The sequence below is a fragment of the Psittacula echo genome (assembly GCF_963264785.1).
Source record: "Psittacula echo genome assembly, chromosome: 2".
NCBI lineage: Eukaryota > Metazoa > Chordata > Aves > Psittaciformes > Psittacidae > Psittacula > Psittacula echo.
In genome coordinates, this window is record NC_137737.1 from 4402104 (window position 1) to 4424259 (window position 22156).

The 22156-nt window shown below is 42.1% G+C and overlaps 1 protein-coding gene across 1 annotated transcript in view; it reads right to left on the bottom strand.

The window, feature by feature from the left end:
- TRAK1 (trafficking kinesin protein 1) overlaps nucleotides 1-22156 on the bottom strand; it is a gene marked incomplete at both ends in the record, with an annotated part of 107369 nt that overhangs the window by 62920 nt on the left and 22293 nt on the right. Inside the window, one exon of the mRNA XM_080610232.1 lies at nucleotides 4865-5059. Within this exon, the coding sequence (XP_080466358.1) occupies nucleotides 4865-5059 (195 nt within the window). The remainder of the gene's footprint in view (nucleotides 1-4864; nucleotides 5060-22156) is intronic.

A 22156-nucleotide genomic window follows, 5' to 3' on the forward strand; every position in this document is an offset into this window, starting at 1 on the left:
CACACTAGACCAGGTTGCTCCAAGCCCCGTTCAACCCAGCCTTGAACACTGCCAGGGATGGGGCAGCCACAGCTTCTCTGGGCACCCTGTGCCAGCGCCTCAGCACCCTCACAGGGAAGAACTTCTGCCTTAGATCTAACCTGAACTTCCCCTGTTTCATCTTGAACCCATCACCCCTTGTCCTATCGTTACAGTCCCTGATGAGGAGTTCCTGACCATCCAAGTGTCACAAAGAATTTAAGAAATTCAAAGGTGGCATTTAAGATGTGATTTTAGATAATTTTTATAGTCCTGTAGCATGATTTTATGATTTCATGATTTATATTACAACTTACATAGAATCTATAATAAAGCCTACAAGAACAGACAGTAATAAAAACCATAATTCATTTGCATACTAAGAAAAACTAATGTGCAAATTTGGTGTACTGACAGAGAACCTAAGTTTTGGGTCACTACTGAAGTCACCATATGCACTCACACCTCAAAAATCTCATTGCTGGTTTAGTTGAAGACTCAGCTGTAAACACTAGACATGGTTCAGAACAAGCTCAGTAGACTAGAGAACCAGGAAAGAGTCCGTATTAAGTGCACATCACTGGCATACAAGCACTGGGGCATTCAAGAAAGGAACAAGGCATAAATACTTGCTTTGCACAGACTTTTAGTCTGCACAGACTGCTAGTCTGGAACTCAGCAATCAAATTAGTTTAGTTTCCCATTATACACAAGCTGCAGAAGATGCTTCATTTTACTGAAAACCTTCCCAGACCACAGTAGCTTCCCTACTCCATCTCTGCATTGAAGCTATCTCTCCATCTATCCACCCTTGTGCTTACCTTTTAGTACATGTTCAATGCTTGTTTTCACTTTTTAAGGAGAAATAACAGACTACAAGACCAGATGGTATTTTGTGAATATCAAGTTACTTTTGAGAACAGTCGTACCTCATGCATCCTTTACAGTAGGTCTAATATGTCATTATGCTCTATTAAAGATGGATGTATCATCTCCTTGGATGTACCAAAGGAGACTTAACGAAGCAATCAACAAAAATCACGAACCAAACCGGAGAGGTCCATTAAGACAGTGCCCTATTAGAAGCATTTACGCTCCTTTCATTTTGCAATCTGGAAGAGAGAATTTCTCTTTTCACTCAAAAATGACTGACTGTTTTCCTAAATTCAAGTGTACCCTTGTCATATGCTTCCTATAGTGAAAAGGAAACCCAGCACTCTGTGTCCCCTGGAACAGTACCCGTTCAGTCACAGTGAAACAAGACTGTGTGAGCATCAGTTGCTGCTTATCTACTTTTTTAATGGAATGAAAATGCATCTGTACACTTCAACAGCTTCAAAATACACCACTTCAAACACCTACCAGCTCTTCAGAAAACTTGTTCATTTTAGTGCTGCTGCTTTCAAGGACAGCAATATACCTGCCAGTTGCTTAGATATTGGCTCACTCCTGGAAGTAACATTTCTCATGGATTCTCTCTTGGGAGTAAATGCAAATGCAGATGAACTCAAAGTAGAGAATACTGTTACTACAAGTGATGTGGATTCTTTCACAGATAACTGTCTTTGGAGACACCTGGATCTAGCCAAACAAACAAAGAGCCTCTCATTAAATATAACGATATAATTGCAGGTTGAAGGAGGTGATCCTGCCCCTCTACTCTGCTCTTGTGAGATCTCACTTGAAGTATTACATACAGTTCTGGTGTCCTTAACATAAGAAGGACGTGGAACTGTTGAAACAAGTCCAGAGGAGGCCACGAGGATGATCAGGAGCTGGAGCACCTCCCATATGGAGACAGGCTGAGAACATGGGAGCTGGAGAAGAGAAGCTGCGTGGAGACCTCATAGCAGCCTTCCAGTATCCGAAGGGGGCCTATAAAGATGCTGGAGAGGGACTCTTCATCAGGGACTGTAGAGACAGGACAAGGGGTAACGGGTTCAAACTGAAACAGGAGAAGTTCAGGTTAGATATAAGAAAGTTCTGCCCTGTCAGGATGCTGAGGCTCTGGCACAGGGTGCCCAGAGAAGCTGTGGCTGCCCCATCCCTGGCAGTGTCCAAGGCCAGGTTGGATGAGGCCTTGGGTGGCATGGTTTAGTGTGAGGTGTCCCTGCCCATGGCTGGGGGGTTGGAACTGGATGATCTTAAGGTCCTTTCCAACCCTAACTATTCTATGATAAACGTATTATTCAGAAACTAAAAAGCACAAATAGGTATGCAGTATCACAAGTTCCCTATTGACAAGCCTGTTCAAGCCTCAAGTTCAAGTACCAATTTTATTTTAATTATCTTTGAGCATCTCTAAAAGCTTGAAGAAGATACAACAACAACGTGTATCTGTAGTACACTTTAATTCTGACGAAAGGATTCCTTTTGTATTGCAGCAAAATCAATGAATTCTTCCTTCGGTTAAAGAAAATTCTGACAGATTCTGAAATTTCATTTTTATTACTTATTAAGCTTCACTACATCCACAGAATTCTTAAATCACAGATACTGACTTGAACATAGCATAAATGTGTGAATCCTAAAGCTTTCCAAGAGACAAGTTACAGTATTTGCTTACCCTGGTGTCAAGGTTTTTAACACAAACTAAACAGGTACAGGAGTGCCTTAACTGCAGCACCCAATATGAATCATTGTGCAAGCAGCCACACCACGGAAAGCACTTTGCCAAGTGGTGATGGCACACGTTAAAAGTCTGCCAACATACTTTTACTTTGACAGCTCATTTTCTATAAACCAGCATTTACAATCAATGCCATCATTTCCAACCATGACAAAGTTTTATGATCTTACACCTCGCAGAATCATAGAATAGTTTGGTTGGAAGGGACCTTCTAAGCTCATCTGGTCCAAGGACCTGCAATGAGCAGGGACATCTTCAACTAGATCAAGTTGCCCAGAACCACATCCAGCCTGGCCTTGAATGTCTAGATATCATGTAGATGCATTATATGACTTGTTCACAGTAACTGAACAAGGGTAAAATCAGAGATCTCAGTTTCCCAGGTATCAGTCTAAGGCTCAATCCAAATTTGCTTAAACTTCTAAAACTACTATCTATACACAAGTGTCTGCATGTAAGTAGTAAGGAATCGACTTTTCCTTATAGAAGCTCTCCTTGCTCAGTTCCTCTTCTTCAAGCAGTTATTTCCCAATAAAAGCAGAAAACATATGTTGTGGCAGGAATTACAAGCAAAATTTTTCCATTCAAGTCAGTTGACTGGATGAAACCTTCAATCAAGCAATATGGTAAGGTTGCAGTCACTATGTCTGTAAGGTAAAAGCTGGATAAAATCGTTTAAGTACTCACAGTTCCAGGCAGCTACTGCTATCTCATTCTGTTGCATGTAACTTCATTCTGTATCCATCCTAACAGGCATGCACCACTGCATATGACATGCCTCACCGGCATCTCGTGGGAGAGTCAGGATGCTCCCACATGGATTTTTACCTCCTTGTCCCACTAGCCTAACATGTTCCTGTTGCTATTGCAACAGTTCACCTGCACAATCTTATTTACAAGACAGGACTAATCCTGTTACTAAAGACTTAGGAAACCTGACATTTCAAAACATTTCCTTAAGCCAGCTTCTGCCACCATTGTAATAGCACTAATGGACTGACACAAAACAAGGAGTTGTAGTACAACTGATTCCACAGACCAACCTCAACTTGCCTCTCTCCCCCACACACACTAGTTTTGTGCAGACTGCATATGTAAACTATCTACTAAAATACTTCATGCCTTCTGTTGAAGTACTAAAGTCAGAAACTCAGTTCTTCATATTCTTAATGCTTTTCTTTACCAGCCTTGCTCCCTACAAAATGAATTGTTCAGGTGCTCCAAAATGCAACGAAGCAATTCTTGCAAAGATTTGTGATGAGTCCTGTAACTCATCTCTTCAGAGCTCCACAGTGCCTCAACTAAGTCTACTTAAATCTATCTACTACTATAATGTATGTATAGTCTAACTACTATAGCTTTAGCACATAACCTATTGGTTTGATGTTCTGCAGACTATTCTAACATGCAACGCATCCAGAGGAGCAACAAAATTGCACCTTCACCTGAAACCATTTGGGGAGGTGGGGAGAAGAGAAAAAGACTAATTTAATCATAAAGTACTTGATAAATCAGCAACCAGATGATCAATCTTCTCTAACTGTACAGCTAAGCCAATATCCACAGTGGAAGAATCCAAAGAGAGACACGGATACATTCACTGTCCATTAATCTACAACTGAAACAAAAGAAAGAAAAACCAAGGTGGTCACAAGTCTACAAACTTTCCTTCCAGGCACAAAAAGGTATTTTTTTGTCCAATAGTGTGAATATGAACAAAAGAAAGGGACAAACCAAATCAACCCAAACGTTCAGTTTGTTTCTTCACAAGTCTTCTCTAGAAGCCTAAGCTGCAGAAAATTAGTTGATCTCATGCTGTGATGCTGGCACACAGCGCCATCAGACAACAGTGCAATGTGGCAGAGAACATGTTCAAACAAAGCAAATATGGAAACAGGTCTAAGCCTTCTACATTGAATAGATACAGAAATCTCAGTTTCTTGCCAGAGAGATCACAAGCAAAAAGTATTTCAGTTTCACCAGTATTTGATAACATGAAGTGCATGCACAAATTACAAGTGCAATTGCTGCCCTTGATTAAATGTTTCCTTTGTTTTCTGTCTACCACAAAGACCACCAAATTGCTTGAAGACCAAAGCAGCAAATCACAACCAGATCTCTTGCTTTCCACAGTTGTAACAGAATCGCACAAATGCTTCAGAGAAGGTGACAGAAATAGCACTTTTATTCAGTACCATTTGCGAATTTTTGACTTACGGAAGTATTTCAAGGTCTCTTCTATTTGCTCAGTTGTTAAGTCAATATTCACATCAGGGGAAATGAGAGGTGTATGAAGCCAGTCGTCGTGGTCATAACCATAGATTGTATCTGCTCTTAGCTTATAATGAGGCAGCTGCTCTTCCAGTAGACTGATGATCTCAACTTCAGGAAGATTAGTGCTATTGCACACATCTGGTAAGAGAAAAAAGACAATCACTGTTAGTTACTTTCAAGTGAGTACTATACAAGCTAGCAAAGATGCCAGTTTGACTGATATCAGATTTTTCCACATGTGAAGAACAGGCAGACACTAATCTCTTTAGAAGATATGACTAGCAGAATTTATCCCCAAATAGCATATTTACTAGCAGAAAACACAAGGGCATACTCCTAGGGACAAAAAAAAAAAAAGGAGTAAAATACAACCTCTGGAAGCAAGGACACATTTGTTGAAGAACAAAGTGGGGTGAAATAGAGAATAAGTGAGCATTGACCAAGACAAGGGCATGAAGAAAGGATTAGGGCATATACAAGTTTATCTTTTTGATGTTCTACTTGACAGATTCTTTCCAGCTTCCAAGCATTATGTATTTCCTTAACTAGGTCTTTGACCACCCCTGAGCTTTTGCTTTGCTGCTGGCACAGTTTTCTCAAGAAATCCAGGACTGCAAGAGGAGCAGTGTCACAGTTCACACCTACAACACACTGGTAAAGTTGGCTGCAAGAATTTTAGGGCACCTTTTGACACTATCTCGACCTGTGTACTGTGCTGTCAGTCCTTCAGGGTCACACGTGTATTGAGCTTACACCCAGTGTTAAAAATGGATTCTGACAGTCATCATGGCACAATTCAAATGGAAGATTTAAATGTAGGACAAGAAGCAGCTGCCAAATTTTAACTGAAAATTCAAATGCAGCAAAAAAAACCCCAACAAACCCAAACCCACCCTTTTTTTTTACTGTGAAGATGGCTAAACGTGGGAACAAGGGAGAGCAGGAAATCTGCCATCTCTAGAAGGATTGACAACTCCACTAAACAAGGCCATGAGCACTCACTTTAGAAGATCTGCTTCGAGCAGAAATTCAAACAGATGAGCTCCAGAGGTACCTTCCAACCTTATGTTATTCTACAATGAAGATTTTTGTGTGTGAATACCCAAACCAGGCATGAGAATTTAAATACATACATTTAATTATCATAACAAATTAACTACAATGTCTTGCCAAATAATTATTAAGAAACTGAGCAACCTGTGGTATCTTTTCCATAAATACTTAGTTCATCAGTCTGCTCATTTCCATGGTAGGACAATAAGAAAAGAACACCAAAAGTGCTCCCCCATATCACCTATCCACAAACAGGAAACAGCTGTCTAAGTCTCCTTTGGAATAGCAAGCAGTAAGGAAGGCTGCTCACATGCTGTGCAATGCAGCGCCATCTTCAACCAGTTCTGTAACTGGACCCCCGTCAGCACCCAGGAGGGCCATTTCAACCCAAGCCCCTTTGGTCCTGCCCTGTGCAGTGCTGTAGGATAGGTCTGTCCCCCGCTGACAGTGACTCATTGCCTGGGCTCCCTGGATTGATTGCAGACCCACTCAGTCCCTGGCATCTGCCTCATGACCACTGGAGAGCAATTTTTATCCGTACCTTCGCCTGGTTCAGAAATAAAGGGCCTGGGCTCTGGCGACAAGGATCCTGCCCTTCCCAGCCTGTGGTCACACTCAGCTTTTCACAGGGCTAAAATGCAGCCCCCCTGCTTTTCTGCTCCCTGACAAAAGACACCTATTTTCATATGAGAGAAACTCATTATTGCAGGACTCATGCAGATCTGCAATTACACTGCAAGCCAGTGGAACTTAACCTCTGTCAGGGGACAGAAAGGAGAGCAAAATGGGGAAGTAACACATTTCTATACACCATCCATTCCCTGATGTTTTTATCTTTCTAATCCAGAAACTGCACTGTCTTAAACACCATCCCAAGCACTAGACATCCAGAGTATTACTATTCTATCAGACAATAGGGCAGAGGGCACAAAGATGAACTCATACTGTTGATCTCCTGACTATATCCTTTGAAGATGCTGTTGATTAAAATCCACTTAGGGAAGTTGCATTATACTTTATGGTTGAAAGAGTCTGCCATTACCTATCAGCAGGTATTCTCTGCTTTCACTCAGGCTGTTCTGCTATTTGTTGTACATAGTCTGGAGAAGAGCAGGCTGAGAGGGGATCTCATCGGTGCAGCTCAGTATCTCAAAGGTGGGTACCAGGATGGTGACAGACTCTTTCCAGTGATGCCCAGCGACAGGATGAGGAGCAATGGCCATAAACTAACACACAACAAGTCTCACCTCAACATGAGGAAGAACTTCTTTACACTGAGGGTGTCAGAGCACTGAACAGGCTGCACAGGGGGGTTGTGGAGTCTCCCTCTCTGGAAACATTCAAACCCTCCTGGACATGTTCTTGTGTGACCTGCTCTGGGTGGCCCTGCCTTGGCAGGGTTTGGACCTGCTGACCTCCAGAGGGCCCTTTCAAGCCCAACCATTCTGTGCTATGAAAATGTCTCCTGAACCTCACTGCAGAAGTGGATGTGCAAAAGTTGGTAGGATTAGGTACCCAGATGTGCAGCAAGACTATTTTTATGGAGCTTCATGCACTGTGACAGTCAGCCTTCACACATCACTTGAAGAAGTCTTTGCAGTCCTCTCAGAGGACTACTAACTCACAGAGAGAATCAGGATCCATTTCCTACGTTTCGAAAGCTGAGAGCTAACCTGTAAAGACAAACCTTTCCTCCTCCCTGGCTACCTCTTTAACTGCTTACAACATCCACCCTAGTCCCTGCAACCATCCAAGTTCAGAAAAGCCAGCTCATCATCTAACAGCCAGTGTGACATCAACTGAACACTCAAAGACATTTGTGTGTACAAGCGTAGACATAAAGGGGTTTTATCTACCTCTGGATTACCCAACCGCTTTCACTGTCAAGAATATTGGGTGGGAGTTTTTGTTGGGGTTGTTTTGTGGTTGGGGTTTCTCTGGCTGAAATGTTAGTTCTCCTCTTGTGAAAAGTCTACACAGCCTGGCTGAGGTGGTCTTCTTGGGAACAAGGAAATAAAAAGGTCTGGAAAATTCAAACCTTTAGCATCTTTCTGCTTTTAATTAGTATTTTAAAAGAAATGGATGGACTTTATAGATGAAAAGAGAATATTTCAGGCAAATAATTCTATAAAGAGAAGTAATCTGGTTTGCTGCACCATAAAAAGTAGCAAAAAAACGGAATGCAAAAGAAGTTACCAACAAAATTTGAGGAGGACAAAAACCCCACACATGCACACACACGAAAGAAACCCCTACAGTTTATTGTGGAAAAGAAATCCAATGAAACATGAAGGACAGCCAGTAAAGAAATAAGATTTATTGTGGAATACAAGTCAACCTAGCCAATTCTTCTACTCTACCATATAACAAATACTGAGTTTCTAAGCAATTCAAAAGGCGTAAACAACTGGAAAAGATATTAATGAGTAACTGGAAAGGCAACTTCTCATGATGCTATTGTCATTAACTACTATTGCAATTTTAAACCCCTGTATACAGCAGGAAATGAGAGCAAGCTCTGATGTAATTGCCTACTGAGAAAAACAGGCCTCTGTAATTACACTTCTGTATGACTAAACGTCAGTTCACCCTTTAAATCACAGCAATATTCTCAGTGCTACAATTACATTGCCTTCCCCTTCACTTTTCTGAGATGCAGGCACTTATTATGAAAAGGTACTCAGACTAAAGCCATCCCACATCCTGAAACACAGTTACACTGTATAGAAGACCCTGACTGTGCTTCCAAACACTTTTTATTACTATTTCTGATTAAAATTGCAAAGATACTCAACTAAGTTAATTAAATTCTCTACTAAGAATTCCTAGGACATCACCTGTGCTTTATGATTAAGTTAACTGATGTCCAACAGACAGAAAACTATTGCACTTCCTCTTGTCCTTCGTGAAGTGGCACCTTCATTTTATTGAACCATAAAAGTTTAAGACAATCACTCATCATTAATAAAAATAACAACACAATACAGTTGAACCACGTCCTTGTAAGTTGCTCCATCATGGATTTTGGGGTTTGTAGTCTAAGCTATTTTAAACTTGCAGTTTTCTGGACATCCTTGGAAACAGAAACTTCTACAAGCAAATTGCAAGCAACTTAAACAGCGAAATGAATGATGAACTCATGATTCTTACTAAAGTGTGGGTCATTCCACATCCTGCTTTTGAAAGGAAGGAGAAGAAAGATTTGCTAAGGCTCTTGCAAATTGCAGAGCTCTGCACTCTGCAGCTTTCAGCACTACTCAGAAATAATTACATATAAACTAAAAAAATCTGTTCATTCTTTTTTGCATTTTTTTTTGCAAGTAACATGTGCCACTGCTTTGCTCTCTTCTTAGCTTGAATGCAGCACATGCATGAACATCCCATCTCACCTATTTTTGGGCAAAATAGGTCTCCATGCCCTGTTCCTCAGGAAATAAGGAAGTTGCTCTGCAGGAGTGTTGGACATTACTTCTCCTCAGCCTCTCTGTGTTTTGTAAATGAGATTAAACCAAGTTCTTTGAAAGACTTCTGTGCCGATGATTTTGTTGCTTCAGTTTCTAATGCATTCTTTTCAACACAGAAGATGCAAACCTGGGCAGAACACTCCAGCTGAGCTGTCTTTGCATTTTTGATTCTCTTGGATCATTTATTAGCTTGTCCATATCTTTTGATCCATTGGATGTATTTGCCCTTCTCTGAACACCTTAAGCCACTCCACCACCTCTCTCCCAACTTCAGACAGCCACTACAGTCCCACTGGTTGTTTGAGCTTGCTTGCATTTCCTAGGAGGAATTTTTATTCCACTTGCTGCTCTGGATACCTTTGAGTATTTCATCAGTTCCCCTTTCCTCTAGCCAACATCTCCGGCCATACAAAATGCACTAAACACGGTTAGTTAACTTCTCAGTGTAGCGACTGAAGTGAGGGTGGCTATTTAATTTTACTTCTATTTTTTGGGCAGGGAGAAAGAGGCATAATTTTAGGACAACCACATGAGGCCAAGAGAACACTTGAGTATTTTCAGATGTACACTTACAGCCCTTCTCTGCTGACAAGTGAGCAAGGAGCTGATCAAACAGAAAGTGGAGTGATAAGTCTAAAACAATAGGAGCTGACTCTGTGGAAGGTTTACACCATTTCAAGGACTGCTACTGCCCCTGTGTGCACGTAACATCACACACATCGTAAGGTGCTGAGTAGGGGGTTATCACCCACTGCCATTCTCATCCTGCACTCAGACAGCCACACAATACATTAGGTCACTTCTCATACAGTGCTAAATATATATTTAGGTGTCAGCGTTGTTTGGATGGGTGGAACTATGTCACCATGTCATGACCAAGCAATTCAACTTCAGCTGAACTAACTTCAGCTCAAGCTAAGTTCAACATGAACCACAGGCAGACAGATCTGAAGATCTCATTCCAAACAACACAGTCACCTAGAGCAGCTTACCTGTCAAACTCCATTCCCTACCAGGCTTTGGGGTTTCATCTTTTCAGGGCTATGACTAAATAGCCATATCTTACTGTAGAAATGAAACCTAGCTTGACAGATAGAGAAGCAGCACCTCCTCAATTTCCACATCAACTTCACATAAAACATAGTGATAAATTCAAAGAAAAGAGCCTAAAACAAAGAGAAGGAACAAGGGGTAGCATGGGACACATGACACACATGGAAGGACACTGACATGACAACATGGCAAACCAAGGAAACCAACCCATACACAAAACACAGTCAAAACAAACATTACAGATCTCCAAGCCTGGTATCTGCAGGAGTTCTTAGAAACACAGTACAACAGAGCTTATCAGTACACTCATTGCACAGAACACAAAATAGTTTTGGCCTGTCTGAATTCTAGCCCAAATCATCCTCAATCTTTATGGGTTTATTGGTTTGTTTTCAAGCAGAGCTCCCTTTTCAAGGTGAAAAGGACTTCAGGACTCTATGGGACCTGCTGGCAGTAGATACTGCCACCTCGCGTAAGAAGTGCCTTATTACCCCAACCCCTAAGCCACAAATGACATTTTGTAAGCCAGTTTCCCATGAAGCCAACCCTACCCTGAACCATGCGGAAACAGAGCGTCCAGCAGCACAAAGACAGTCTAGGTGTGACCATGGGGAAGTGCTGGGCTGCTTGGCAACGTTCAAACACAAGCTTTAGGCATCAGATTGTATCACACCCCCTCCACTGCTGATGCTCACAAAGGGGCAGTCCAAACATCCCCTCCTTCCTGAGCAACAAACTGAACCAACAAAGCCTCAGCAGTCACTCTCGGGCAGATCCTTTCATTTCCCACAGCAGAATTGAAACATCTTAACTTGCCACAACCCTCTGAGGAAAAGGAAGTGGGTAAGAGCACAGTGACTAAAACAGATGAGAGAAACAAGGAAACTCTGGAGAAAGCAGGAAGAACGAAGCAGCCTACTACTTTGCTTCATGGAGCCACCTATTCCCTCTCCCTGATTTTCAATCCTGTCCCGTCTCCTACACTCATACTGAACTTCCCCTTGACACTTTGCTGTCTAAGGTTTAAACCAAAGAAACCTAAAAAATAAAACAAAAAAATGTTTGAAAATGGCCAAAAATAAACTGTAAATGACTTTAAGAAAAGCTCACAGTACCTGAAAATGGTCAGTTCCAGTGCTGGCTCCCTAATAGTTACATAAAGCAAGGTTCTCTGCACAACACAGTTACAGTTGGAGGCTAAAGTCCAGCCACATGGAACACAAGAAATTAAAGTTCATCAACTCAAGGCTATTCCATGCCAAGTATCAGTGAATCTGGAGTGCTGATTTTGCTTTGTGTGATGCATATATGCACAGGGAACATAGTCTGAAAGCCTGCATCCCTTCCCAGAAAGCAGTATCAGTAAGTACGAGTCAAATTCTGTATCCCTGTATGCAAAATGGCATAAAATTCTACAGTACATGTACTGTCACACGAAAGAGCATTCATTCCATTTTCTACTATTTGAGTAGGAAGTGCCCTGTTTAAAATTCTCAGTGCATTCAGGATCTCCCTTGTTTTTTAAAACGATAAGAAATAGGCAATTCCATAATGTGAGAAATCATCCCATTCCATTGGGCTGAGAAAATTCTGGAAATTCCTCCCAAGAAAAGTCACCTAATCGAGTTCAACAACCAGCCAAGAGGCCGTGACTCCATTAGGATTCCCCTTTCTCAGCAGACCCCATGCCTAAAGCCTAATCATATTCCAGGGATGGAAGCAAGAGAGATGGTCTTCCCCTAAATGCTTTTACAGTAGATCATGGAATCACAGAATCAACTGGGTTGCAAAAGACCTTTAAGACCATTAAGTCCAAGCGTTCCCCAGCACTGCCACGTCCACCACTAACCCATGGCACTGAGGGCCTCGTCTACATTTGACCTCTGTAGGCCCACACAGAACAGGCATTAAGTACTAACTGGAGCCCAGAATTACAAGTATTTCTTGAATACTATTTCACACTGACTCAGCACACATACCTGTAACAAGCAAAACACCACAACTCACCACATTCCTATTTAATTTCAGTTCTAGGGTGCCCAGAATGTGGCTAATTATACTGAAGTATTACAAATACTACTGCTACTTAGCACTGCACACACACAGTACATGTGTTTTAATGTGTAATGTGTGATTAGCTTCTAGGGCAAAGAAAATCACTTCTAAGAAAGAAAAATCACAGTCCTCCCAATTCAATGAGATACCCAAAGGGAAAGATGTGCCTTAGCACCCTACACACCAGAAGTCTCACTGCTGGCTGTAAAGTTGAACTGCTGGAAGGAAAGCTCTTCAACAAGAAAGCTGTATCATACCTTTAAAACTCAGACTCCTCGAACAGCCACGGCAGCTTCTGCAACTGGATTGGCATGACATGATTTTGGAATTGCAAGTCCTGACACACCTTTAACCAAAGTAGGTTCAGCAGTGGTTCTTCTGCCTTCAAACATGGAAAATACTGCACAAATATTCCCTCTACCATGGAAAAATGAAAGACCTCATGCCAACTTCAGGTATGTCCATTTTGGGCAGCCTTCAGCTGATCTGTAATTCAGTCTTGCCACCGCACCTTTCCCACTTGCACACATAAATCTCAACTGGACTTCCCACCTTTTGTAGGTGGGACACCATGGAAAGGCAGGTAGTATTTATGGTGGCCAAGTGGGCACACTGAATCATGGAAAAGGAATTCTGAATGAAAAGTCCAGCCCATGGAGAAGAAAAAAGCACCCAAACAAGGATTCTCACTGTATTCTCCATGTAATACCAAGTGTCACGTCAGTTGTCTGCCATTTGATATATTGACTCATTCAAACATGCACATCTAAGAGCAGGGATAGGAATAGGAAGGAAGAAGATTAAGAGTTTGCTTTTCTTCCCACTCCCATCTCCTTTCCCCTGAACAAATTCAGCTTCATCGCTGGGAAAGGAAAAGTCTCTTCTCCCCAGAAGTTTCAAAGGATTTGGGCAAGGGTGGGGAAGCTGCACAGAACATAATCACAGTTCTTCCTTTGTTATAAAGGAGAACTGGTGTGAACAATCAGATCATTCAACACTACCCAAAAGAACCCTGTTATGCAGGAAAAATCATTACACTGACAAGACTGAAGTGGAAATGGTGTTCCTTCAGTTCTGCCACACCAGGCACTGGCCAAGCCTGTCTGTGAGGTGGACCAACCATTGAATTGTCTTCCCAGAGAGATGACATCAGGGGGCTCAACCTCCACCTGCACTTTTGGGTGCACGGAACACCAATATCTTCAGCATGTTACCTTCCTTGGTAGGAAATTCTGCTTAAATCTGGCATTTGAAAATATATTGGAGAAGTAAGGTGGGAGAAAACTTGGCTTAGCCATACACAGCAAATAAAGATTGGGATAAAGTTGGGAATGTCAAAGCTAACAAAGATAAAACTGCTGGAAAGTGCACTTCCATTGGAATGTCATTGTTTATTAGGTTAAGGTCTCCTGCTTTGATTTCAGCCTACACACACCTTCCTGCGGGATATAAAAGGTAACACAGATAAGAGGCACTAAACTAAAGGGTCCCTGCTGTACACAATGCTATAAATTTAAATAAGCTTGGCTTCAATATGGAAATATTTCTCCCTATACATAAATGCAGCAATACTCATGCTTTTATTTTTACATTTAACAGAAACTAAAAGGAAACTCCACCACCATGACTATTGTTTTAAAGCAAGAACAAAAGCTATTCATTTCTCAAAGGCATGCTGGCAACACACTGTTCAGCAGCAGTAAGAATAAACACATTCATTAACCATTAGGATCTTCCAGCTGCCAAGACAGACTGAGAATGTCTCAAAACCCCACTGATAAAACACTGAGTATGGCAAACCCTGAAAAGCAATTGTCCTGCCTCTGCTTGTTGTTCAGCCCAGCTACAAAGTGTGCCAGCCCCTAAACAGTGGCTGTATATGCAGCTTTAGAATCAAAGCAAACCATATTCATTCTTATGGAGCTTGTTCTTTACAGATGTTGACTTGAAATGGAACATGTGTTGTTTCATGATGGACAAATACACATACCTTGAGGAAGAAAGGTAAAGCTGCACTCAGCATGTTATGGAGGTAAATTATGGAATAAAAGTGTTTTCACACATTTAAATACAGCAATAATCAAACAAATGCCACAAAACAAACAAAAAAACACCCTGAAAAATTCCACCAACCACTTGCCTTGAGGAGTTTTTTCTCCAAAGAACAAACTCAGAAGTGATGAACACTTAGTGCCCATCATACATAGCATACCAGGAAGAGGAGTATAAGTAAGAGGGCTGGATAAGGAGCACATCAGTAGCAGCAGAATTCTGCTTGAGAGGGAAAGGAACAAACCAACCAACCCCACCAAAACACAAAGAGAATCCTTGAAAGAAAAAAAACTATGCCTGGGGTACAGACTAAGAGGGAACACAACAACCTGTCATGGGAGACGAATCAGGAAAACCACTAGGTTATTGGCAAAGGGTAAGAGCTGGAAAACAACTGATGGGAAGCTGGGTCAGGGGGAAGCTGTGTGAATTTGACTGAGAATTCACCAAAGGCCAGCCAGAAAATCCAAACAGAGGCAATGATGCAGCAGGCATAGAGAATAAGATCATTCTGCTAGAGTATGCTAGACAGAACTGAAGTCCATAGAATAGCTGCAGTCATGCTGAGGGAGCTATCTACCACATGTTAACAGGACAAGCATTTTTAGCATGCTTTAGAGAAAGAGAGTGCTCAGAACTGAGCAATAGGCGCTTCTAGAAGTGGCAGGAAAAAGGAAGAGACCAAAACTAGAGCAAGCTTGCAGGATGAGACTGGTGACAGCAATATCAAAGTAAATGGACTGAAGTAAGAGCCCACATTCTCAAGGTTTTATTTAAAGGACAGACTAAAAAAGCTGGGAGAAGAGCAGGCTGGGGTGTGAAAACGATGGAGGTTCTTCAGAGTTGTGAAGATGAAATCAGAAGGGAATGAAGAACTCTTATCCACCAAATCCTGCATAACCAAGACAAACACTAACAGAAACCAGTGGGAGATTGGACTAAGTACCACCGCAAACAACCAGTCAAAGCCATGAATTTCCATGGTAACACACTCAGCAGGTTTAAAAAGGTGACAAAGTCACAGACAGGGTCCAGGACTAAATAGACACTAAAAGAACTAGGCAGGGACATACTCTCTATATCCCTAGCACAACAGTCCTGCTTGATGGGGGTACTTACACAGAGAAAAGACTATTGACAGCAGCTGAGCAGGTGCTCTCTGCACCCAGTATCTGCTGTTGCTGGAGTCAGAAATACAGTCCTGAGCCAGCTGGTCCAACCCAGGAGATAATTTCTCATGGTCTTTGAGTTCCAGCTCCAGCACTTTCTCTCATATTGACAAAACGGAGAAAAACATGGAACTTCTCATGGAAGTTCCCCAAAATGGGAAATGAAAAAGAAGTAAGTGTGAGAGCAAGTTTATATTGCACAGGGAACAACCACTAGAAGAAAAAGGTAACCCTGACAGAACTCAGAGAGGTTCAAATAGAGGGAAGCAAGCCAAAATTGTTATTATTTTACCAACACTTTGGTAACCATGTAATGCTTAGAGGACGACGGCCCAGCCAGTAACAGCTACCAAACACAACCAGAGCACCCTGTTCAACAGCCTCAGCATAGCAAGCACACATGCTGGTGGTATCTCACCCACCTAAACCAGAACAGCCAGAGATATCTCCCATATAACAAGAGCAAAGCATTCTAATAACTTGCATTACCAAAATCCTTAAGGAGATACCTTGAGACAGTCATGCTTTGTCAGACTTGGAACAGAAGCAATAGAAATTGAGCCTTTCAAACAAAGCCACCTACCGGTCCGGGGCAGCAGCGGGGACTGGAGATTCTGTAGGCCCTAGGCATGCCTTTTAAAACACAGTGATTACAAAAAAAGATGTTCAGAATTGCACTGTTTATCCACAGGATCAGTCAGTCATCCACACTGGCTGACTGTGCCATAAGGAGTGGAAATATCTGGTATAAGAGAAGAGAAGCTCTGTTTCATACTTTTCTGTTTCCCTTTTTATAAGGGTGTGTAGTGACAGGACAAGGGGGAACAGCTTTAAACTGCAGAGAGGAGACTGAGATGAGCTCTTAGGCAGAAGCTCTTCCCTGTGAGGGTGCTGAGGCGCTGGCACAGGGTGCCCAGAGAAGCTGTGGCTGCCTCATCGCTGGCAGTGTTCAAGGCCAGGTTGGACACAGGGGCTTGGAGCAAACTGCTCTAGTGGAAGGTGTCCCTGCCCATGGCAGGGCGTTGGAACTGGATAAGCTTTAAGGTCCCTTCCAACCCAAACCAGATTCAATCCCAGATTCTGGGATTCTATGATTCTATATGAGAACATAATTAAAGCCTGAATAAGGATAGAGGCAGGATGAAAATCCAGAGGAAACTTTCTGCACCCAAATGGCTTTGTTGCCAGGAGATTGTGTGAGACTTGAGATGTTATGACTACCCATCATTGCAGTCAGTGCAGTAAGGTAGAAGTTACGCTACTTAAAAGTTCAAACAATATCAATTCTTCTCAGAGACATCTCCCAGCTGAGAGCAAAATAGAATCATAGAATCAACTTGGTTGGAAGAGACCTTTAAGCTCACCCAGTCCCACCGTTCCCCAGCACTGCCAAGGCCACCACTAACCCATGGCACTGAGGCCTCGTCTCCACAGTGTGTGAACACTTGCAGGGACGGTGACTGCAGCCCTGCCCTGGGCAGCCTGTTCCAATGCCTGAGCACCCTCTGGGGAAGGAATTGTTCCTCAGCTCCATCTAAACCTGCCCTGGTGCAGCTTGAGGCCGTTTCCTCTTGTCCTGTCCCTTGTTCCTTGGGAGCAGAGACCGACCCCACCTCACTCCATCCTCCTCTCAGGCAGTTGTACGGAGCGATCAGGTCCCCCCTGAGCCTTCTCCAGACTAAAAATACTGAACTGTGTTATTAACACCCAGGACCCAGAACAGGTTATCACCATAAAGAATTTACCAAGAACCCTCAGGAAATTGCCCAGAACAGCCAGAGAGCACACCCCTACAGCACACCCCTACAGCCAGAGAGCACATCCCTACATGCATTCCAAAAGAATAATCATGATAAGGAACAAACGAATCACACAAACCAATGAAGAGGCTGGGCAATTTAAAACACAGCCCATTCATTTCCTGCTTTTTCAGAGAAGGATGAAGGAAGCCTGCATGGCATACTAAGCAGTTAGCTCTTGAACTACAAAGTGTATCATGCCAAAATCACTGCAAATAGCCAGTCTTCTGACATGAGAAAGAAGACTGGAAGTTAATGAAGATGGCTAATGAGACTGTTATGCATATTAAAGAGAAACAAAAAAGGAGAAAACCCCCAAGCACAAAAGCACTCTGGCAGCCAGACATCTGTCACGAGAGTAAAGCTGTACTCCAGTGGTATTTCAGACTTCCATCCCACTGTACACTGCATTCCCAGGAGGACAGGATTTGTCTGACTGCAGCTGATGGACAAGAAAGGCAACCGGACTAAGAAGCTTTTATAACTCACTAAACTGGGACTTCACCAGCTTAGTGATACTCTGCTTTATCATGTCCTGCTTTACCAAAAACAGGATGCGAGTGTTAGACAAGGAAGCCCCCAACTTCAGTTGCCACTTCCATCAACACCTGACTGGAATCATCTGAGTCTGCACTGGAATCCTAGGACACACACTCCTTGATTCCCTTCTTAGCAAAACGAACACTAGATGGTGCCACATCCGTATTTGTGCCTTTATGCTCCAGGGAATGGTAGCAGCAAGAAAAAGAAAAGCTCAAAGGAAAAAACAACCAGGAGAAGATAGGTGCTGCACACATGTAGCAGAAGAGTGCCACTTCCATGGCATACAGTGCTGTCCCACTGCCTACCAGCCTCAACGGTCCTTCTGCCCACCTACCTGTAGGAGCTCCACAAGAGATAGCTTTTTTAAGTCAGACTACACTGAACTTCTCTCTTAAATCTTGCTAACAAAAACCAAAATGAAGAAAAAAACAACAACAACAAAACCTACTACAGCAGCTACTGAATCCTTTTTCAGGTGTAGTTCTACTACTGTTCAGAAAATACGTGATCCACTGGTAGCACTTATTTTCCATGTAACAACTCTCAAAACATTCACAACCAACTTTTTAAATGGATCAGTCTTCCTATTCATTAGCCCTTGTATGCTCAATTTAGCAGAAATTCAGAGCTTCTCCTTGTGCAACACTTCAGTTATAGCAACTATGTGTTTCATGTCAATTTACCATCAGATTGACTGAGAAAGAAGTTGTCTTTTACGGTGCTGTGTCTGTACTCAGAGGTAACACTGGCTTAAGGAAATTCTTCACCTCATTGTTTTTTGTCACAAAGGTGCACCCCTGCAGCGCTCATTACCTGGGTTATGCCAATATAACTGCCTTTAAACCACACAGTAGAACAGATCTGAGGTGTGACCTAGCTTAGAAAGTTACCCTCATCTCCCCTTTGCCACTAAAGTGAAACAGAGATTCTATTCAGATCAGTTGCTTAAAATACCTCGTTGCACTCCCACAGAAATCTGCACAAGCACATTCTGAGGTGGTTTGGGGACAGGAAATGTTTAAGCCAACACTATATCCATGAAAACATGCTTAGCACAATCAGAATGTGCAGTGCACCTTCAACTACGTTACTGCTGCTCTTAGATTCCAGACAGAAAAGATCGTGCTGCTGACAGTGCCAAAGTGCCTCTCTACTGCCAGCAACGGCAGCGGGCCAGGGATGGAAGGGAGGGAGAGGGAAACCAGCATCAAGAATTGAAAATTCTTTGAGCATTGGTGGCCTTCTTGGAAAGTTCAATAGCAAAATGTGCCACATCGAATCCCAGACTGGTTTGGGTTGGAAGAGACCTTAAAGATCACCCACTTCCAACGCCCTGCCACGGTCAGGGACACCTCACACTAGAGCAGGTTGCTCCAAGTCCCATCCAGCCTGGCCTTGAACACTGCCAGGGATGGGGCAACCACAGCTTCCCTGGGCACCCTGTGCCAGCACCACAGCACCCTCACAGGGAAGAATTTCTTCCTTTTTTTTTATATATATATATATATATATATATATACACATATATATGTATATATATATACACATATATATACACATATATATACACACACACATATATACACATATATATATACACACATATATGTGTATATATATACACATATATATACACATATATATACACACACATATATATATAAAAAACTCCCCCTGTTTCAGTTTAAGCCCATCACCACCTTGTGCTATTGCTGCAGTCCCTGATGAAGAGTCCCTTCATAAATCATAGCTCGTTCTTAGGCTTCAGTCAACTCCCATTACCAGTGGGTGGTTGTGTGTCAGAAAGCATCCCCACAAAACAGCACCGTTGCTCAGTTTCCTAGGTTTTTCTTCACAGCATTTAAGCCTTTATTTGCAGGAATTTTTGCAGATGACCTGTACAAGAGGCTCTAGTTGTCAGCCTTCAAAGAAACTAGGTTATCCCCATTGCTGAATTCGAACATGCCTGCTCTAGGATGAGTCAAGCCTTGGCATCAGAAGAATTACGGTATATGGTATATGAGCATTTATTTCCCACTAAACAGTTTAAAAGTGTAAATAATGCTAACCTGTAGGTCAGACCTACAGAAAATCTTCATGTTAAAGCCTCTAAAAATCCTTATCCCTCCAGAAGTATTTCTTTTTTGCTTGTTTCAAGGGTATAGGCTGCACACTAGCATGTACTACTGACAGAGATTATACAGATTAAGTATGAGACCAAATCCTAACTCCCATTCTATGCCCTTTGACACCTTCAGAAAGCACAGCAAAAGACCTGAAACTCATAAAAATCAATTTATAATGGAAAAAAAACCAAAAATTACAGAACTAACCAACCAAAACACCCACCACTATTTCTACTGCAAGGTCTTATCCAGTCTCCAGGTCTTGAACAGTAGAAATCTCTTGCTGCAGAACTGCTGATCCATCAAAATGCATTATAGGCTCAATCAGTAAACCACACGTGGCTGACAACCAAAGAGAAGAACATGCAGAAACTACATCAGGCTTGTAAAAGTGTGAAATAGGAAGACATTCACTGACTTCCATCTAACAGAAGCTACTTCTAAAAAATCAGAAAGGAAGAGCTTATCTTGCCTTTCAAGGAACCAGAATCAAGAAAGCATCTTCACTCATGAAAGAAGCTGGATGTCTGGCCTTGTATTTAGAAACAGAAAAACATGAAGTTAATGTTTTCCTCTTAATAGAGGAGGGGAGACAGGGCAGAACCCATAGAACAACTTGCAAGAAAGATCCTTCTCCAAGGGGCCTGGAAAACAGACTTATGCTGCCAGGAATGCATCTATGTAGAGTTTCTAGTCTCCCCACCAAGCAAATACCTACCTGACAATCAAGAGAGTGACCTGTTTATAAACTAACCAGTTAAAGAGCTCTAATCCCCTGAATACAAGGGAGAAGGAGTAAGTTTCTGTTCATAAAACAATTATTTTATGTAGAAGCATACCTAACTGAAAGGGACTTCAGTGTTAATCCTGCTGCTTGCTGCCTCAAGGGAATCACAATGGACTTGCAGAGCATCTCTCCCCTTCTTTCTGTTTTTTTTCAGGATCTCAACCCTTAGCAACTACACAGCAGCTGGGCTGAGCTAAGTTAAGGCGTACTACAAAAATATCTGTTGACAGTCACCATAAAGTGGTTCTCTGACCTACAGACAATTCTAGAAATGACTGCAAGTAACTCAGGGTTAAGTGGATCTGGCAGCCAGTTAGAATGGCCCCAGTCTTACCTCTGTTTTTCTCAGCTCTCTCATTTCTCTCCTCCTGAAAACTCAGTTGACTCCCCAAACATTCCCAAAAGACGTCAGACTGACCAAGTCACTTTAAGCTAAAAGAAACCTTACAGCTCAGCCAACAAAACATGCATTTGGAAAGGAAACTGCCTGTCATTTCATGGACATACCCACGACCAAACTGAGTTATAGTCATTATTCAAACACAAAAAAACTGGGTCAGCTGACAATACCACTAAGAATCTAATTCTATTTAAAATACCATAAAACATATACTCTATTTATGTGTATGAATCCATGAAAAAATGACATTTGACTTTTCACCATTTAACCTTTCATACAAACATGCAGAAGAAGCTGTTCCTCATACATTAACTTTTATCATTCCAAAACTCATGTGAAAATATGCAATGGTTGTGTACAGTCAAAATATGTTTTTAGACACTATTTCTCCCATCTTCTTCTCCCACAAAGCAATTCTCACATCAAGATAAAAATCTAAATTATGTTGAATATTAGGACAACCGTTCCATAATTTTAAGCTGTGGTATTTCCTTCCCATCATCCCTGACTTTCAAACTTCAAATGGTTCAGCTTCCCAAGCACATCAGTCTCGTATCCTCATTTCACAGCTGTCATTGGTCTGGCCTATTTACAAGAGCCTTAACCCTCACAAAGTGCTTCCACTGAAAACCCAGGTGCTTGTGAAATCACTTCTTAAACAAGAAGAACACACGCAGACCAGCAGCAGCATGTCCATGAACCAGACACCTCACCAACAGCTTAAGAACAGGTAA